The following is a 16338-nucleotide window of genomic DNA, read 5'->3' on the forward strand; positions in this document are numbered from 1 at the left end:
ATAACCCCCATAGGAAGTTGACTTTGAATCATGTGCAATGAACCGTGCAGGCACTTGATGAATCTACCCCAATGAGCTCTTGCTCTGAAGAGCTTACAATCTAATTTTGGTGTCCGAGGCACACAGCGGTTAAATGATTTGTTCAAGGTCGCAAGCAGCTGCCACTGGGATTCAAAACACTTCAAAGATAGTGTTCTTAACACAATATTACTCCAGTGTAGGGTTAATGTGTGTTTCTGTATGTAAATTGGTGTGCATCAGTGTTAGTGAGTTAATGCAGCTGCTGGCATTATGTGTCAGCAGCTTAAAATGCAGAGGCAACAATTAACTCCTTCATTGCCAGAGGGGCCAGAAATGCATTGCACTTCAAGTTATTATATAATTCTCTATGGTATTATATCATTCTGTGTGTTATTATATGACTGTGTTATTAGATCACTCTGCATGTTATTATATAGCTTTGTGTGTTATCATACCACTGAATGTTGTATGTATATCTTTATTTATATAGCACCATCCAGGTAAATAGCACTTTAGAATACACGTGACATAATATTACAACAATGGGAATAAGCGCTTCAGACATAGAACAATAGGAAAAGGAATCCCGGCCCTGAAGATCTCACAATCTAAGTGGTAAGTGAGGAGAACTTACAGAGACAGGAGGAATGCATGTTATATCTCTCTGTGTGGTATTACTGTATATCACTGCATGATATTATATTGCTGTGCAGGTATTCACTCTGCTTGTTGTTATGTCCCTCGGCAGTGCATGGCTCTGACAGCAAAGGAGTTACAATTAGTGCTTACAAAATATTCTATAAGGCACAGGCTCCGACCATGTTTAGCCTCAAAATCTGTAGAAATGCATTTGCTCGGTATAACAGCCATCTATTTATTTAGTTTATAAAAATGTTTTACCAGGAAGTAATACATTGAGAGTTACCTCTCGTTTTCAAGTATGTCCTGGGCATAGAGTTATTTAACGACAGAAATAAATCATTATAAACCAATTGAGAGACATTTTTTCTTTGCACCTAATGGAAGGTGCTGAGTATATGGATGGCATTAATTACAAAGAAATCAGGGTGACCATAATAAAATGAATAATCTGCAAGAAAGGATGGGGTCCTGTCTTTTATAAGAGAGCTTCCAGTGAATAATAATAATAATAATAATAATGGACCTTTGTGTGTGTGTGTGCTGCCTGGTGACCGGTACATCTTGCAGTGGGTGATAGCACTAATAATCCCCGCAGTTGCATCAGTTGCCATGGAGACAGATCCAGGCTGCCCTAGGTCGCAGTAGGCTTCATTGCTAGGCCCGGTTACTATGGAGACGCGTGGGCCCTGCACTTCCTGTATTGATTCGAATGAGGTGACGTGCCGAGCTCCCGTGATGCCCCGCGCGGCCCGAGAGTGAAGGGGGAGGAGAGCGGAGAGAGCAGCGGAGAAGGCGCCGCCATATTGGGACCGAGAATTTGGAGACCCGGGGCGGGCAGGTGAGGAGCGGGGAAGGCCGGGGACTGGGAGCAGAGCGGAGGGGGTGGTGGGTCAGAGAGCAGAGCCTCACGAGGAGGTCTCCCTGACCCTAATAACATCCCCCAAGTACCTTTATGTCGCTCTACATCTTACTTATTGTCCCTGTCAGTGTCACCATCTACATAACCTGTTCTCATCTACCCCCTACATCTCCCCAAATAACCTCCACAGCTCAACTACGTCCCTAACTGCACCCTCACTTCATCTACCCACCAAACATTACCCATTTCACCCCAACTACGCTTTCAACCTATTATCCCCCTCACCTCATCTACCTGTTCTACACACACCCTATGAACCCTCTCGCCCATCTGCCCTCAGTGTCTACTCATTCACACCCCCACTCTGCCATATCACCCTCTTACCCAATCATCTACATCCTCCTGGTGTGCCCCTTCCTAAAATATACTGCAGCGTCCACATCAGTTATTCATTCCAGCCAAGATCATATAGTCACCCATCTTTATGTATTAAAAGCATCTTTCATTTCCTGATGCCCCTCATCCCTTCTTGCAGACTGCTTGCTTGTGGGATGGGTTATCTTAATTCCCTGTTTGCATCTCTGGCCTAGAGAGGCGCATATCAGTATAATTTGCCTTATGGATGCAGGGAACTGACATGTATTTTCTGCATGTCGGTGGCTCTGGCCTAGACTAGTAGATCCCCTTTGATTAGGGCCTCTGAACCGTATATTTCAATGAATGAAACAAAACCTCATATGACTTTTACTGCTCAAACTTAGACAGCTCAGTAGAAGAGAAGCATTGCAATGCGTCATATAAGATGATGCCCTTATGATAGTCATACTCCTGTATTATTTTACATTATGCTTCAAAAAGGAACAGTGTCCTGTGTGTGTAGATCCTAAATGAAGCTACGGGAAATCAGAATCATGTCTGTCCCTGGCACAGGGGTCTCTAAACCTGGCTCAGCGTGCTATATAGCAGTAGGTATTTTGGAGAGGGACCATGCCAAGCCCTATGCATCCTGTAGTAAGCAGACTCCTGTCTGTGGGGTCTCTATACGATGATTTGGCTGCAGACCTTATAAAAGGGCCAGCCCTCAGGCACATTGAATGCTGCATAGGTTAATTTATCAGGAGAAGATAAAATTTCATATTTACATCCATAAAGGATCTGTAAACATGAGTTTACTTGTACAAATAAGACAGGGTCACAAGGAATCCTACAATGTTTTAAAGAGGCCCTAAGGGTGATATGTAGGATGCCCATCTCTTTTGTAGGATCTGTGTAGTATAAGGGATTACCTGGTGCAGTGATATCCTCTCCTCCATCAATCTGATGCTTTTTATACTGTATGATAGTAATATCTATCATTTTTCCTGCAGACATATAAAAATTGCATTTAGGTGTGTGTGTGTGTGTGTGTGTGTGTGTGTGTGTGTGTGTGTGTGTGTGTGTGTGTATATATATATATATATATATATATATATATCACGAGCCTGATAGCTTGTGTAATTTTGACAGCTTTTGCAGATACACACTGAGCTCTGCCTCTCTGTCCCTGTGCAGGGTCTCTCTATGGCCGGCATTCATTAAGTCGTGATGCTGGGTATCGCACCTCCGATCTAGCGTTAGCTGCCATTGAATTAAATGTCTGTTAACCCCATTTCTTTGTTCAATACCCCGCATCATGACTTCCCAGCCTCAGTGTGCATAAGTGAAGCTCACATTGGTAACCTGCATGTCCAGTCATGTGAGCAAGAAATAATCTTACCCTGCCAGGGGGGTAGTAACAGAGTTGTGTGCAAAGGGGTACAGGAATAGCTGTGTGTGTGTGTGCGCGTGCGCTGTACAGGCATGCAAGGGGATGCTGCAGGACATAGCTGTAGTGTCCCTACTAAAATAGCAGAGGATACCCCTCAAGCTAAGATGGAGGTGCAGTGACAGCTGTGTGTCAATGGGATGCTTGCTGCAGGGTTGAGTTGCAGTGACAGCTGTATGTAATGAAGTAGCAGGGGGTGCTGCAGTGCAGGAGTGAGATGCAGTGTGGATGGGTAGTTCTAGCATTGCAAGAGAGGCTGCAGGAGTGAGATGCAGTGTCACTGTGTGAAATAACTAAAATAGTAAGGGGTGTAGGATCAAGGGGTTACATAAGCCTGTGCAACCACTGGTGGGGGTACTCAGCCTCTCTGTGCCAGCCCTGCATTCCTGTATCTCCTCACAGTATCTCTCTCCTTGTAGCTCTCTGCACTGGGCACCAGCTTGGTGTCTGCCCAGAAGGAGCTGAGCCGTGTGGTCCTCTCTACCCTACCCCCCCTCCCCATCCCTCTTCCCCCCCCCCCTCCCCCACCTCCTATCCGCCATGGACCAGGATTACGAGAGGCGCCTCCTGCGGCAGATCAACCTCCAGAACGAGAACACCATGCCCTGCGTAGGTGCCAAAGTCGCCGCCTGTAGAGTGCTTTCTGTGTGCACACCGATCTGTCGCCCTCTATGCATGAGTACAACGTTTCTGTGGGTGGAATATCTATAATGTATACTTGAGGCGCCTGTGGGGTGGAATCCTGGTAGCATGGTTTTTGGCTGTGGGCCCCATTTTCATTGGGAAGAAAGAAGCAGAGGGAGATAACGTTTTTACCCAGAAATCACACAATCAACTTGCCCGGCAGCAAAAGTGCTGTTAAACTGGAGCAGACAATGGCTGCAGATTTAGAAATCATCAAAATAATAAAAAAAAAAATCTTTATTGCTTGGTAAATCTGGTTCTGCAACCGAATGATGCCAGTTGTGCAGCCTTTGGTGAAGAGGGAGTGTAAGTTGCTGTTGCTGGAAATGAACTGTATTCAATACCCACATCTTAACCCTTTCGCTGCCAGAGGGGACTGACCCGCAAAGGGTTTATCCTCTATATGAGTGAATTTCCGCTGCCCTGACTGATGGGTCCTTATAGCAGAGGACCAAGGCACTGTTAATCTTGCAAAGTTGTTTTTTTTAGGTTTTTTTTTTGTGGCAATGCTTCCTTTTCTTCCCAAAGCGCAGTGCATTGTATCTCTCTCTCACACACTCACACACTATAGTGACACGTGCAAAGTGTAGCAGTGTAAGTGCATGGGGAGGCCGGTGGTGGGTGGGTTGTAAATCTATTTAACGTATACAGAGGTAGCAGGGTATATTGCACCATACATAGCTTTATTTTATTTTTTTGCATAATTAATACCCTAGTCTTGAATTTGTGGCCCTGAGAGTTGTGTGGATTTCCTGCAAGTAAAATCCCTGTTAGTTTGCAAAAAAACCCTATAATTCTCTTAAAACAGTCATCAAAGGATGGTCGTAACAGCTGATGGAGTAGGGGTTCTGGCTATGCACTTCTTTAACCCAGGTTTTGCTGAAAAGTTGTGTCATTTTTTAGTTTCTTGAAAAATGAAGAGCATTTATTTTATTTGAACTTCTGATCTATCAACTGGGCTCCTGTTGGTCGATTAAAAGGGAGAGAGGGGTGGGGGGCAGGGGGGCTTTGCTTGTGCAAACTCATGTTCTGTGCAGTGCAAAAGGGAGCAGCCAGAGGAAATCAAATCCATTCCAACACTCCGCTTACCAGGTTTATAAACGAACCATAGAAAATGTTTTTTTTAAAAGACTTCTAGGTATCTGTTTGGCATTTTTAATTGCAAAAAAAAAAATCGCTCTGATTTAATCTCAGCCCTTTGGGGGAAATATGTTGCTGGCCCTCTGGCATTGAAAGGGTTAATTATGTCTACAAGGGACTGTTCCTTTTTACTAGGTGCTCCCACTTCCAAAATGCTGGGCCTGTCCCCCTCCAAGTGCCTTCTGTTACACCCGTCTCCAACCCAAACGAGCTGCTCCTTTTTTATTTTGAGAAGTATTTGCTCCCCCATACCCTTCCCCATTTCCCTCCTTTTGCTCCCTTCTCCCTCCACTACTACACAATGACTGCAGCAGCCAGGGGGTTAATGTTTTCAGCCTCTCCCACAACCCACTCCCCTTTCCTCTTTGTTATTTGGGCCCAGCCCCTCTGCCTCCCACTGTCTGTGCTTTTAAACAAAGCCATTTAAACCCTGGGAATCTGCCTCAAGCTTTGACCTCCTCTGTGTGTTATAATATATAACATATCTATCTCGCGGGCAAGACGTGGCGGGGTTTAGGATGAAGAGTCAGAGATGTGCCCCACTCAGCGTCCTCCAGGACTGCACTGCAGGGGTAACTATTCCTCTCTATATGGTACACAGTATCACAATACAAGGGAGTATTGATATAGTACAGGGCTAGGAGTATGCATTGGGAGCACAGGAACTCTGCCTCAGAGTGTGCTATCTACTAATCATTTGTAGCAATGCGTCTGTAACCCTTTTGCTGCCATTGCGTTGCAGGATCCTCTGGCAGTGAATTGTGCAAATGTTTCATTTCCTGCCTCCAAGGTCTTATAACCTATTTAATTTGCAAGTCTCTGCCTCGGCATACATTTAAGTTTTGTAGTGTTGCTTATAGCTTGGGGATGGGGGGAGGGGGGTCTCACTACAAAGACCAGCACCCTGACCTTTGAATCATTTTGAGCCTTGGAGATGAGCAGATTGTGAGTGACCAGATGTCTTATTTCTTTATGGGTCAAACTGTTTGGAATTGGAAGCCCCTATGGTGCTTGGAAACAGTTGAGGTTTTAACCCTGTTGCTACTAAAGGGTTCAGTGACATTGCTTTTGTAAGGTGTTGCTGGCTTCTACAGCAGACATGGGGTTAAATGAAGTTAACCCAAAAATGATTTCTCTTGAAAGTTCACCTTTTTAGAGCCCAATTTTTTTTTTAATGTTATTGTGAATGTTCATTTATAAAGGCCCAATGCCCCAGTAACGTATTGACACAGCGGCTTGTTCCCCTTCACCAGGTAGCACAGAACTGTCCTACATGCAGACGGCTATCAGATAAACTCTTATCTGAATCTGTTCAGACAAAGCTTGGGGCAGGGGATTAGCAGCTATATTCATGTAGGCTTTTAGGTCAATTCCCTGGGAATAATATACACTGTTTAAAAATAATATGTGAACAAGTGTAAAAAAAGGTAAATAAGGATACCCTATTATGTAGTGTAGTAACTCTTTCATTAACAAAGGGTTGGCGCAGGTAGAACTAAACTAGCATGTAGCAAATGGGGCTAGGAGAGCAGTTCTAATCTGATGTTGGTTTCAGTGTAGCTATTGGGGTAATAGCTGTTCTATATTCACTCTATAGTTGGGTTACCATCGAATCCTTCTCTCCCATTGGCTCCCGTATGTTTGTTTGACCTCAGCTGCTCTACACACTGGAGTTCAGGGACTGCAACTTGTGCTCTCTGACCTTCCACAACGATTTATTGTGCATGCTGTGATATGTATTGGAACTTAACCCTTTTACTGCCATTGTGGAGCAATGCTTTGCAGTCCCCTCTAACAGCAAGGGGTTAAGTAGCTAAATGTATGTGTGGAATTTGTAAAAATGATACTGCAGGTGTTATAGGGCTGCATGGTTTCACTGCACTGACACCTCCATATTTATTTCATGATGCCCCCTCCACTGCAGGTAGCAGAGATGAGGCGGACGCTGACCCCGTCAAACTCCCCTGTGTCTTCTCCGAGCAAACACGGAGACCGCTTCATCCCATCCCGAGCTGGGGCAAACTGGAGCATCAACTTCCACCGGATAAACGTGAGTGACGCGGATCCTGGGAGGGGGAGGGCAGGCTGAGCAAACACCCCCTCACCTGGGACATGATGCAAGGGGACGTGTACAGTAAATCTCAAACATGAATGTGTATTTAGATGGGTATATTCATACTACATGTAAGTATGTGCAGTATATTCGTGTGTGTGTGTGTGTGTGTGTGTGTGTATGTATGTGTGTATATATATATATATATATATATATATATATATATATATATATATATATCATATTTTTTTTATTTTTCCACATACAGCACACCAATATTATTCCATGTATAACGATAGTCCTAACCATAGACTGTACAATGTACACTGTATGATCTCTGATCTCGAGCTGTGGCATAATTACTGGGTATTTTCCTTTTCCTACCGGCTGCAGGAAAACGAAAAATCCCCAAGTCAGAACAGGAAAGCCAAGGACGCCACCTCGGACACTGGGAAAGGTGAGGCGGGAGACACCACATACACCTTATGTGGTCCTTGGGCTGCTACATTAACTTTTCCCAGTGCACTAAAGGGTTAAGTGTCTCGGGTATTAACAGGCTACTTTTTTGTGGACTGCTTAATTAAATATCACATGATGGTTCACAGCATCTGAATGTCTGCAGCTGAGAGCCATCAAGGTCTAATTAGCATCAATATACACTGGGGAGAGCCACACCTGGCTGCTGATCTCTGCTCAGTGCTACCTCCTGTTAAAAAGTGAAGTGCTTTTGCGCTAATTAATAAAAAAGACTCCAGCAGCAGCACTCCCTTTAGAATCTATAGGGTTTGCGTCCACTGTGTATTGGGGGAATTCATTCTGGATAGTAATATCTGAGGTTTGCCAAGAGTTTGTAAGTCACAGACTCCTGCATGTGCTGCCCTCTCTCACCTCTCATCTCCCTCCCCCCCCCCCCCCACTCCCCTCACAAACCCTTTCAGACGGTCTTGCATACTCTGCACTGCTAAAGAATGAGCTGTTGGGTGCTGGGATCGAGAAAGTGCAGGACCCCCAGACTGAGGACCGCCGGCTGCAGCCTTCAACCCCGGAAAAAAAGAGCCTGTTCACGGTAATCCCACAGCAGCTGCCATTTTTTTGACCTTCGTACCCCAAAAGCAGGTGGCCAGTGGGCCCTTGTTCTTTGCCAACTAAAGATGTCCAAGATGTGAGGGCTGCACCCCTACAAATCCTATTTAAAAGAATAAGGTGGCACATATTGGGATATAGTATTTGGGTTAGTTCAGGATATTTATTCTAATGCTTGCACTCCACCGGACTCACCTATGTTCTTCTGTCGGTATTTCTCTAGTACTCTCTCAGCTCCAAGCGCTCCAGCCCAGATGATGGGAATGAGGTGTCTCCCTACTCCCTGTCACCCGTCAGCAACAAGAGGTGGGGTGTGGGTGACACTGCGTGCCCTGATCAGTATATCCTGTTGCCCCTCAGTTACCCTGTTCCTGTCTCCGCTATGTGCATTACTTGTAACAGATCGCTTCTTCCCCGTCCCTTCCACAGTCAGAAGCTGCTGCGTTCCCCACGAAAGCCCACTCGTAAGATATCCAAGATTCCCTTCAAGGTGCTGGATGCCCCCGAGCTGCAGGATGACTTCTATCTCAACCTGGTGGACTGGTCGTCCCTCAACGTGCTGAGCGTGGGACTGGGGACCTGTGTGTACCTCTGGAGCGCGTGCACCAGTCAGGTGAGGGCAGGAGCGCTGTGTGGGGAGTTGGATCTGCGTGTGGTAAGGTTCATGCTTGCTCCTCCCTGATAACCCCAAGTCTCTTGATGCTCTTCAGTGTACGTGTGGGTCTGCGCTTCGAGTCCGCTCCTGCACACTGCACTAACTTTTGCCTCTGGCCTACAACAATCTTGTGTTCTCCTGTCCACAGGTGACACGGCTATGTGACTTGTCTGTGGAAGGGGACTCTGTGACTTCAGTGGGCTGGTCTGAGAGGGTGAGTGTGACCCAAGACCTGTTACTCCCTTTTTACTGCTCGGGTGCCGTGTCAGATATTAAGGAGGGTGGCGACCACAGTCCGTATTAATCAGCAGCCCTTAGGGGACCTGTGAAGTCTGTGACATCTATGGGAAAAGTATCTTCTTCACTAATCAGAATTCATAACTTGCCATAATTCTACACTCCTCCAAATCCAGTACAGATACTTCATTGTTATTTAGGAATAAATTATATGTAGATGATTTATATATATATTATACATTTGATAATATATTTGCATATATACAGTGGTTAAAGTAGCCTAATCTAGTGGTACTGTGCCTAACTACTAACAGTTCTGAATTGTATTAAACATTGAGGAAAAGTTATATTGACCTTATTTTGGAAAGATTTATACAGAATAGGGAGAAGGCGAGAAGCTTACTAAAACGAATGTTTTTTTTCTTTAAAAGAAAGTGGAGCACCCTTCCGCCCCCCAATGTATTCAAGTTGTATTTATGTATAATTTTGCAAAATGTAATAAAAAATTTCAAGTTTAAAAAAGAAAAAGAAAAGTGGAGTTGTAAGTGCATGTAATACTCTGGCTTTGGAAATACATTAAAAACAGAGTGCCACCATCACGTGTGTGTGTGTGTGTGTGTGTGTGTGTGTGTGTGTGTATACACCTATATGTATGTGTGTATATTTTTTCACACATAGTTTGAATAATAATGTATTGCGTATAATATACATTTAAAAAATATTGAAATGTTCATATTGTATATTTTATATAATATCATTTGTGTGTCATCACGGTTACATGTGGTAAGTACGTAACCGCCTAATAAGAATCTGTCCAAACCATTCAAGTTATGTAAGAAAACAACAATATTGAAATTATTAGTTAATAACGAATTTAACAGATGTCACACAAATATAAAAACTGATTATGTATTACAAATGTACAAAAATAAAACCAGGAGAGCTCAACCGAACAAACCAATGTTGTATTTTGCTAGACTATAAAACCGTTTTTATGGCTTTTCCATTACGTTATCGAGGATTACGTTGCATACAATCCTGCCTCAATGTTGGGTAAAGGTCGGAGCACTCGTATCACGGTTTGGATACTGCCTCGGGTGCACGGGCTACACCCTTTAGGGGTAATCGAATGTCACGGCAAGTCAGGACTCCATAGATCTTTAAAGCAAAACATCAAACTTATTTGTGAACTGATCGACGTTTCGGACTGAGGAAATTGAGATTTTTGCCCTAAAACAGTACACTTTTTTAAAATAACAGGATATCCTCACGGAAGAAAACGGAGCACAGCAATGCAGCAATGAGGGGGCTAGATACCGGTATAAAAGTCCTTTATTCCATGGTAGACATCATGGCATGGGATAGGTTAAAAATCTCGAACGCGTTTCGGGCCGTCGCCCTTTGTCAACGTGACCCAGAGAGCTGACAATCTAATTGTAACCTGATTCCTTATGTTCAGGGGAATTTGGTGGCCGTCGGAACACACAAGGGCTTTGTTCAGATCTGGGATGCCTCGGCTGGGAAGAAGCTGTCCACGCTGGAGGGGCACACAGCCCGAGTGGGTAAGGTAGCATCCCACTTCAGGGGGCATCTCTTCCTTTAAACCCCTATCTTGCATTGATGTTGTTAATGACCCCTGCCCCATTGCAGAGTTTTAACCCTCTTCGCTGCCCTCCCCTGCAGGGGCGCTGGCGTGGAACGCGGACCAGCTGTCCTCCGGGAGCAGGGACAGGATGATCCTGCAGAGGGACATCCGGACCCCACCCATCCAGTCTGAGCGACGATTGCAGGGCCACAGGCAGGAGGTGTGCGGCCTCAAGTGGTCCACAGACCACCAGCTCCTGGCATCGGGGGGGAACGACAACAAGGTACAGTGTGTGCGAATAGGGACAGACTCAATATCTCATAGCTCCCCTCTGTGTCACCCTGCAGGGACAGACAGTGGGCCTCAAGTCCCTTCTGTCTTTGTCATCTTGTGGTGGGAGGAACATAAGCTGTGTCACAGCTCTCCTGTCTCGTGTAAGAGGAACATTATTGCTTGTAGACCCTTCTAGCTGTGTTCCTGTGAGACACCCTGTAGGTGGGAGGAACAAGGTCCCTATGTTCCTGTCACTGAGCCAGGAGGGGACAGGTGAAAGACTCCTTGTGTTCCTGGGTCATTGTCATCCTGCCAGGGAAGGGACAGAACCCATAGGCCTTCTGTCTGTGTCTTTGTCACATACCATACTCTTTCTTCCTCTTCCCCCCCTTTTACCCCCTTATGTAGCTCCTGGTGTGGAATCACTCCAGCTTGAGCCCCGTGCAGCAGTACACAGAGCACCTGGCTGCAGTGAAGGCCATCGCCTGGTCCCCTCACCAGCATGGCCTGCTGGCCTCAGGCGGGGGTACCGCGGACCGCTGCATCCGTTTCTGGAACACACTGACAGGGCAGCCCCTGCAGTGCATAGACACTGGCTCCCAGGTCTGCAACCTCGCTTGGTCCAAACACGCCAATGAGCTGGTGAGTGCCCGCTCCCTAAATCCCACCCTCCATGTTGACCTTTGCATTGCTGTGTGTTCACTGGGTTAATTGTACACTTACACAGGCTGAGTGGAGCCATCAGTTTTTTTTGTTTTATTAAGGCAGCAGTTCCCCTCCCGTCACCCCCAACTGTATTTATATTTGTATAAAAATGTTTACAGATTTGAAACTGGGAGGGAGGGGGTCCTCTGTGGCAGGATCAGGCTATTTTTAGCTCTTTTATTAATGACACGATTTATACGAATACTTTACAGTGGGGCACATTTTATATACTCTGCTGCTTTAACTCCTAAAGCGCTAGTCAAGCCTGCAATTCTGATGATGATAAAAGCTGCAGTGCCGCTAAGCAAAGGGGAGCTCTTCAATGCAATGCGTTTGGTATTTGCTTCTGCTCTTAGCAGCGCCATCCGCACACACAGTTTCAGAGCTATTGGCAGGGAGCATAGCTGGGCGGTCTAACACAGTAATAATGTTTGCGGTTAAGAGGCCCGAGTTTGTCGGGGCAAAACTGTATTGTGTGAAACTGTAGCCAATGGTAAAGGAGGCGTTGCCAGGCTTTCCGTTGCGTGGCATTTCCAGCGTGTGTTACTTAGCAGGGACTCTCTCTTCCCCACAGGTGAGCACGCACGGGTACTCACAGAACCAGATTCTGGTGTGGAAATACCCCTCCCTAACACAGGTAGCAAAGTTGACGGGGCATTCCTACAGAGTACTGTACTTGGTGAGTTAACTGTAACCCCTTCCCTGCTGGAATGGCATTCCTCCACCCCTCCATGGGGCTAATAGACCCTTCTGTGCCCGAGGAGACTATTTTGCACTGCGTTGCTGGTCACTGGTGCTGAAGGGGTAATAGGGACATAATAGTGTTCTGTGTAATATTTGGGCTGCAGGGCTAAAGGAGTAGAGCAGTGGTTGTCACGGTCTTTGAAGTGGGTGAAACCCAGGTTGGAATCCTAGTGCTATATCTCCTTGTGACCCTGGGCAGCAAGTCCCTTCAATCTGTGGCACTGAAATGAAGAAAGACGGGCTCCTATGATTGCACGCTGACGCAGTGTAGCAAGAAATGCAATATAACCTTTATTAATATAATGAAAAGATGAACAGAATACGTGGTAGCAGAGCATTCAAAACAACAAAATATATGTATGTCTATCGCTCTCTGTGGACTTGTAATATAGTAAAAGCACAATTGTATGAAACCACTGTGTTTGGGACTATGGGAGAGATCTCCTAATGTCCCTAAAAGATGCTGCTTTGTAGGGAGCATACTGTTGTATGATTGCTTGATGCTGACCAAAAACAGCCCTATGCTCCTCAAATACTGAGGGGAACCAGTCTGCTCCGGTGTATGGCCACTGCACACGCAGATCGGTACCCCTTACCCATCCGGAAATATGTCCTGACCGAAATGAAATATTCTTACAACTATTACAAACAATACAAAATTTGCATACATATATCAAATTGGGATATCTATTCCCAATATCATTTAAACAGCCGACCCAACGCATTTCTCCAATATCTTTGTCGTGTGTGTTAAAGCGGTTAATGAGACAGATTCCTAAGGGTGACTGCTCTCTGTCCCCTCCCTTATAGGCCATGTCCCCAGACGGAGAGGCGATTGTAACAGGAGCAGGGGATGAGACGCTGCGATTCTGGAATGTTTTTAGCAAAACCCGCTCCACGAAGGTGAGTGACCCTGAGAGGTTTGACATGTAGTGGGGCAGGGGGTCTGTGAATTACATTTGATAAAGGAGCGGCTTAATCATTAAAAACAAAAGGGCCTTTGAAGGGGGTGAACCTAGTTGAAACACCTACAATTCTTATCTGTTCTATTTTAAAGGCTCCTCCCTTTTGTCTGATGTCACTGTGCTGAACAGAAGTTTGCACAGGCAAAGCCCCCCTATTTCCTTCCTCCTTATACTTATTGGCATTAACAGGGACATGGTAGGCTAGAGGTTGAATAAACACTTGGTTGGCCAGTGCTGTATTCCCAGCCCAGATATAGAGACCAAAACAAACACCTAGAATCAGGTTTAAGGGAATCATTTTGGCTAGGAAAGAGTATGACTAGAAGATAACTAATGGGGCTTGCACCTGTAACCACTACACCATACCTCCCCTGGAAGGGGGAGGGACCCTGCAGGAGGTATACCCCATCTGTAGGGCACTTTTTTTCAGATGTCTATAACTCCTGTTCTGTTCTTCTCTTAGGAGTCGGTCTCTGTTCTTAACCTCTTCACCAGAATACGGTAAACGCCCCCTCCCCTGGTTGCCTCCGCTCTCCCCTCTCGTGATGCCATGGAGACCCCTCCCCGAGTGACATTGAACCCTACAAACAAACCTCTACCACCAGCCCCAATGATCACAGACTCTCTTTGGGAACGGGGAGTTGGCAACTTCAAAGCCTTATTAAAGGCCTCCTCTGGACAGAGCGCACAGGACTCTATTGAGAACTTTAAAGGGGGAGGGAGCAGCATTAAAAACAAAATATAATCTGTTTGTTTTAGGGGGGAGGGAAGGAACCACTACCCTCTCGTCATCGGCCTGTAGGGGGTACAGGCGGATCCTGAAGCCAGACAGGGGCAGAACCCTCCTCCCAAAATGAAAAGTTATATGTATGTATGTACGTGTGTGTATATAAATGTTGATGTATAGCTTAGAAGTTGGGCTTAACCCCTGCACTGACATTGCATCGCAGGCCCCATATGACAGTGCTGGGGTTAAGGAAGCAGTGGTCTACATAACACCCACTCCTCTACTATGGCAATGCTGTGTTTTATAATGGTACAGAGTATCTATGATGGATTGTTGTTGAGGAATAGGTTCCACCCTTCCCCATTCATGGGCATGCTCGGTACACTGTAGATACTCAGTACAACTATACACCTGCAGCCTGCTCAGCCTACCTTAAACTGTTTCAGTCTTTCGAGTTCCAGTTGAACCATCTAAAAAAAAAAAAAAATGGGAGGGTGGCTATGAAATACTCGCGGCCCTCTGTTCCCTGAAAGCCAAATCCCACCAGGTGGGGGTGTTTATTTTATGGACACGTGGATTGGGTGGCCGGGTTCCTCATTTTGTTAACTGGTCGTTAATGAAGTTGCCGTTTTCTTTGTTTTTTTTTACACAATGGACAGATGTATTTTTAATGTTAATTTAATGCCGAAGTCCTGGAGGTCTGTCTGGAAAAAAATCTTTATTTTTTTTTTGTGTTTCCCCCTGTTACATTTTTGCATATTTTCGTTCTCTGCAGAAGAGGGGGGAGGGGGTGATGGGGGGACGGGCTTTTGAGGGAGAGAAAATAGTTCAAGAAAAGCACTTAATCCGGGATATATTTGGTCCACCTTGCAGCACATTCTACACTACTCCTGCTGACCCCCCCACCCCCTCTCCAGCAGTTAAGAGGTTAATGGCAGTGTGAGCAGTGACTGTTCTGTAGGTTATTTTTACTCTGTACTAAGTGATGCTCCCCTCTACCCCCACCCCCACATGGGGGCGTTACCTTACCCAAGGGGTGATGTTGGCCTCTTTATTCTTTGTTTTTAAAGAGAAAAATATTCCTGATTTAATGTTGACAATGTCTGATTTATTTATTGTGCATTCCTAAGTGTGCCAGTGTGTGTGTGTGCCAGTCTGTAGCAGTGTGACTGTGCCAGTGTGTAACAATGTGTGTGCCAGTCTGTAACACTGTGTGCCAGTCTTTCCCTGTAGGTGCCAATTTTGTATGTTTATGCCAGTCCGTGTGCAAGTCTAAGTCTGTCAGTGCTTGTGTCTTACTCCCTCATCTGCATTCCTGTGTGTGCGCCAGTCTTTATGCATGGGTCTTTGCTAAACCAATATAGTTACATAGTAGATGAGGTTGAAAAAAGACAAATGGCCATCAAGTTCAACCTATGTTAAATTTTAGACGACATAGGATAAAGTATAATATTTGTGTTTGCGGTATTTTGATACAAAGGAAGCCAAACAAAAAAAAAACCCCCGTGAAACATCATCCAATGATGTCTCATAAGGGGAAATTAAATTCCTTCCCGACTCCAAATATTGGCAATAAGGTTTCTCCCTGGATCAACATTCTTCCCATGTTTACTTCATTGGTATATCCCTGTATACCTTTCCCTTCTAAAAAGATGTCCAACTTTTTTTTTTTAAAGATATTTATTGTATCTGCCATCAGTCTCCAGGGGTAAGGAATTCTCTGTTACTGGTGAAATCGCCTTACCTCCAATATGTGCCCATGTGTGTCTCACAGAGTATATATTTCCATCTCCCTGATGAGCACGCCGCACTGTATATAATGATGCTTGGGCTCTTGTGTACACTGAAGAACACGCTGCTCTCTAGAGCGATTATGATGAATATCTCGCTTCTAAATTCCATCATTACATATGCTCCCGGCAGCCATGTGTTGCAGGCTTCTCTGGCAGTGAAGGGGTTAATGCCCATACGAGTAACTCCTATAATATTAGTTCGTATCTTGCCCCCAAGCATGTCCTGCTCTTTAAAAAAAAAAACGAAAAACAAACGGTTTTCTTCCTCCTGATGGTACAAGGTTGCCATGGTAACTTTATACTGCTCTGATTTCTGGCGGGAGCTTCATTTTAACCTCCCAGATACTTAATATTTGAACCGGTGATAT

General features: G+C 45.2%; 2 protein-coding genes across 6 annotated transcripts in view; one reads left to right on the top strand and one right to left on the bottom strand.

Annotated features, from left to right (window-relative positions):
• Window positions 1-1347, bottom strand: part of LOC142485413 (uncharacterized) — a 16418-nt gene extending 15071 nt beyond the window's left edge. Inside the window, exon 1 of the mRNA XM_075584442.1 lies at window positions 1187-1347. Coding sequence (XP_075440557.1) covers window positions 1187-1264 — 78 coding nt within the window. The 5' untranslated portion in view covers window positions 1265-1347. The remainder of the gene's footprint in view (window positions 1-1186) is intronic.
• On the top strand, window positions 1332-15268 carry FZR1 (fizzy and cell division cycle 20 related 1). 5 transcript variants are annotated; one of them, XM_075584435.1, is made up of 14 exons: window positions 1332-1501; window positions 3746-3971; window positions 7075-7200; window positions 7597-7660; window positions 8142-8269; window positions 8510-8592; window positions 8716-8899; window positions 9090-9155; window positions 10638-10740; window positions 10862-11046; window positions 11445-11678; window positions 12316-12420; window positions 13296-13388; window positions 13914-15268. In XM_075584435.1, exons 2-14 carry the CDS (start codon window positions 3867-3869, stop codon window positions 13953-13955), a joined length of 1518 nt encoding a protein of 505 aa, XP_075440550.1. In that variant the 5' UTR covers window positions 1332-1501; window positions 3746-3866; the 3' UTR covers window positions 13956-15268. The 5 variants fall into 5 exon arrangements, with proteins under 5 accessions (XP_075440550.1, XP_075440555.1, XP_075440551.1 ...); XM_075584436.1 differs by having other exon boundaries at window positions 1338-1501; window positions 3746-3935; XM_075584440.1 differs by lacking the exon at window positions 3746-3971 and having other exon boundaries at window positions 1337-1501.
• The last annotated feature ends 1070 nt before the right edge of the window (window positions 15269-16338 follow it).

Source organism: Ascaphus truei, unplaced genomic scaffold (assembly GCF_040206685.1).
Source record: "Ascaphus truei isolate aAscTru1 unplaced genomic scaffold, aAscTru1.hap1 HAP1_SCAFFOLD_594, whole genome shotgun sequence".
Lineage (NCBI taxonomy): Eukaryota > Metazoa > Chordata > Amphibia > Anura > Ascaphidae > Ascaphus > Ascaphus truei.